Here is a 3,864-nt window from a genome sequence, read left to right on the forward strand (position 1 = left end):
GCTTGTTGATCAGCAGGCGCCTTCCCCTTCACCCCATCATCGTGTGGGTAATACTTGATCGTGAGCAGCGTATTTTTTGTGTGAGCCGATACTTGGACGTGCAACGCAGCTAACTTGAACCAAAGCTAGATACAGCAATCACAAGTGGAAAGCTAGCTGTATCAGAAAGCGACGTGCAAAGCTGACTTGCCTAGCAGTTTAATTGAACCAGAGCTGAGAGGTGAACAGGTTCTTTATAGCACAGAACAACGTCTGCACTTTTCAAATCTATGTCGGATTAGGATTCCTCTAGCTAAGTAGGAGCAAGTAGTACGATCCGGTCCGGTCTCCTTCTCTATTATTTTTTTGCTTGTACATGAGACCAATCAGAGTTCCATGCCAACTCCTTCACGGAGTGACCAAAGGTTCAACGTGAACAAAGGAACATCTGCTGGTTTTTCTACGACGGAAGCATACAAGATCCTGGTTATTTTGACGTACCAAAGCGGTTTATTCGGATTTTTTACCTACCAACACCACCAATCCGTAACTTATTAGTAGAGATTTGAAGATTATGCTTTAAGATTTTGCAGCACCAAAGAATACAGTCATTGTCAACATCTAAGATTTTTTTCCAGAGTCTTTTGAAACTTCAAATTTCCGATTTCAAAAAAATTTAAAAACGGGCTCCATGGAACCCATCATCCTAAGTACTATTCAGCTATATTTGTCATAAAAAAAAATTACACTAATGTCAATGGGAATCATTTCTTCACCAAACATTTTTATATGAGTACAATACTTGCTCATCTTTGATTCCCAAAAAAATTCTGATTTTTTACTTTATTTAGAATAGATATTTTTGGTACATAGAGTGGATGAAACTCGAGTGCCAAAAATTCCCGTCCAGCGGTCAAAAGACTCAATTATTTGTTGCCTAGTAAAGCCAAACTTGTTCCATGAATAATGTTGTTGAATTATGCAAAAAAGCGGTTTAATTTATTTTTGTTTATAGTATTAGTGTGTCGATACAAAATAATTAAGGGACCGCATTCAACTAGTGAGACTAATAGTCAACTTCACAAGCCTAATCCTCTAACGAACTCCCACTTCTCAATTCCTATTCTCATTCCCTGAAATTGCCAAACAGGCTGAAAGAGAACGTGTCACCTAGGCTGCTTCAAATCTGCGCAGGTGGAAACTAACTTCTTTCTTTATCTAGCCAAGCTAGCTACCATAGCCATATTACTTGTTTCATTCACAAATACTTCTCACAGCCTCACATAGAGATGGCGCAATTTTTCAACAGAAACAGGCACAACAGCCCTCAATTGCACAAACTTGCTGACTAAAGCAGCCCTACCTACATAACACAAAGTTTCACCTTTGCTGAAAGTTTTCCACCGAGACAAGATCTAGCATGCTGCACAGCGCGCTCAGCGCATGCTTTCTTTCTGCAATATAGGCCTGCGTATTGATCTTCATAATCCCGTATAGCAGTGTCCACAATTAATTCCTCCAGCGCAGGGGCATTTTCCACAACATGCAGAAGAAATTCAAGTTGACCTCTTGTCCCTTTATATGCTGTCATATGCATATTCTTCAGATAATTATATTCACACAGCTGAAGGTGCTGCTTGCCCAAAGCACCCTTGTCCGCAAAACAAATGTGAGCAATGGGAGAAAACTGAAGAATTCAAACATGTAGTATATATGTTAGGAGTACAGAACGATATGTGTCCCACTCGAATTTTAATGTGCAACTAAATTGCCTATGACAAAAAAGAAGTGAAGAGCAGGCTATAATGACAAACAGAGACAAGGTAGAATCTAAAATCAAATAGAATGGGACACAAGAATCGAGAAAAGTACTTACATTGATCTCCAACTTCTCAATAAGCGGAGCTGCCCTCAGAATGGAAACTACACGAGAAAGTTTGTCGGTATCTTCAACTCCTAATCCCATTACCAACTGTAAGCACCTAAGACGGGATAACTTGCCTGGACTATTCAACAATGATTCCTTCTGCAAGAAAAAAGAGTAAACATGATCAGCAAGATGATGTTTACATAAATTTAATGGTAACATCAATAGAAATCCAGGAGCAAACCTCTAAGCGCTGGTCGAAAATTTTTAGTGTCAGATTTTGAACGCTCGGAATACCATTGAGGAGTGAACTGGCACCATCTTGAAAATTTGTCTTGTCAAAACATATATGTGCATTTTCAAGCTTAGAATCTTGATTAATGAAAATAGGAACAATGGGTCCATCGTATACAAAGGTAACGAGCTTCGTTACATGAAATTCTATCCTGGTCACCCTACAGTATACAACTGTTAGGTGTCGAAGGTGGGACAACGGACGATCCAACTTTAGTTCGCCATTCAGGAAGCATCTGACTAAGCTCAGCCATCCAAGATTATAGCAATTGGACAATATAACTTGAAGATCCTTTATAGCGATATCCACAAACTCCAAATCAAGCTTTCTCAGGATTGGGAAACCTCTGAATTCAGATGGTGGTCTCAAAGATACAAAGCTAAGCTGTATACACTGCAGATGAGACATGTTGCTTCCATTATCCAAAAGGTGAAAAGGAAATGCGTAGCGATCAACATCTGTACGTCTCTTGTTAATAGGTCGTAAATTGACAGCTATGCTCTTTGTCCGTGATGATACCGCAAAATTAACCCATTTATTTAGAGGATCAACCAGCATTGCATCAAACTCGAATCTGACATGGAATTCTTCAAGCAACTTGCCATGGCACTTTTGCACGACCGTATTGATATTATCGATGAACTTCTGCATGTACTGGAGGTATTCGTTTCTTTCAAAAGTATCACGGCAACACCCGGTAGCACCAGCGAAACATAATTTGTAGCAGCAAATAGCACAGATATACCTCCAATTGCTTGATAAAACAGTAGCTCTTGAAACCTCTTTCGCAGGCAACTTTGATAATATGGTGCACAGCTAGCAGATCCTGCGTCAAAAGATTAGAGGTTTCATCTATACAGAATTAACACCGAAAAGAAAATTTGACATACATGTGGAAGGTCTTCCAGTTTAACGTTTGGCCTCGCTTTCTTAAAGATTGGTTTCCCACTGATATGATTTGAGGAAGTTATTTTGCACACTGTATGGTTGATCATTGTTAACCTGAAAATTAACAAGGTAGAGTTTCTTATTTTGGTATTAACAAACGGATCACGAGGGTCAGAACTTAGATGATAGACATGCAGAGGTATCTCGTTTGATCAATGAACCATGAGTTAGAGAGAGAGAGAAGGACGAGGAAGGACAAGTAACCTGTAATGGCTTGGGCTACGGAGGGTCGAGTAAGACGGTGTCAGCGTTTTGGTGATTGGGTGGTCTGTGTTTCATCAGGGAGGTCGAGAGGATTTGTCTAGTAATAAGAGGAATTGGACGCGAGCAAATCCAGGGATCGAAATCACGCTCTCGGTTGCAGAGATACCGCCAGGAAACGGCTGTGGTCGTTGGACAGTTTTTGATTCTACTACAAGAGTACTGTAGAAACAAAGGGAGTCCGACGGACAAAGGGAGTCCGAAGGGTGATCCTACTCTTCTCCTGATCGAGTCTCCGAGTCGTGATCCTCCAGGGCGAATCCGACCTCCAAGCCCATCAGAGATTTATGGGAGCAAATCATCTCGGCCTAAACAAATCCCTGATTTGCCGGAGATAAATTTGGTATGTGTGATTCATTTCGAACGAACAAAATCTACCAAATTATTTTCCAACAATGCAAAGCACCACCACGACGGATTGATCCGCCGCTGCGCATCCTAGCAAATCCACCTTCACCCCAGCTGCGGCTTCGATCAGGGCCGCCGTGCTCTGTCTCCCCGAGCTCCTCTGCCC

General features: G+C 41.2%; 1 protein-coding gene across 1 annotated transcript; it reads right to left on the reverse strand.

Annotated features, from left to right (window-relative positions):
- Positions 1 to 1,058: 1,058 nt before the first annotated feature.
- Positions 1,059 to 2,951, reverse strand: LOC124697121 (F-box/FBD/LRR-repeat protein At1g13570-like). Its single transcript, XM_047229756.1, has 4 exons — positions 2,091 to 2,951; positions 1,856 to 2,005; positions 1,364 to 1,666; positions 1,059 to 1,112 (listed from the first exon to the last, which is right to left on the reverse strand). The coding sequence occupies exons 1-4, from the start codon at positions 2,790 to 2,792 to the stop codon at positions 1,059 to 1,061; spliced, it is 1,209 nt and encodes a 402-aa protein (XP_047085712.1). The 5' UTR covers positions 2,793 to 2,951.
- Between the last annotated feature and the right edge of the window lie 913 nt (positions 2,952 to 3,864).

Source organism: Lolium rigidum, chromosome 3 (genome assembly GCF_022539505.1).
Source record: "Lolium rigidum isolate FL_2022 chromosome 3, APGP_CSIRO_Lrig_0.1, whole genome shotgun sequence".
NCBI lineage: Eukaryota > Viridiplantae > Streptophyta > Magnoliopsida > Poales > Poaceae > Lolium > Lolium rigidum.

What these genes read in the sequence shown, in the direction of transcription:
- LOC124697121 (XM_047229756.1), bottom strand. Translation starts at nt 2,792, where the DNA reads ATGCAGAAGTTCATCGATAATATCAATACGGTCGTGCAAAAGTGCCAT. An exon ending in TTGAGAAGTTGGAGATCAAT is followed by an intron (nt 1,667 to 1,855) that starts GTAAGTACTTTT and finishes TGAATTCTTCAG; the next exon opens with TTTTCTCCCATTGCTCACAT. An exon ending in GTGGAAAACTTTCAGCAAAG is followed by an intron (nt 1,113 to 1,363) that starts GTGAAACTTTGT and finishes TGGCAATTTCAG; the next exon opens with GGAATGAGAATAGGAATTGA.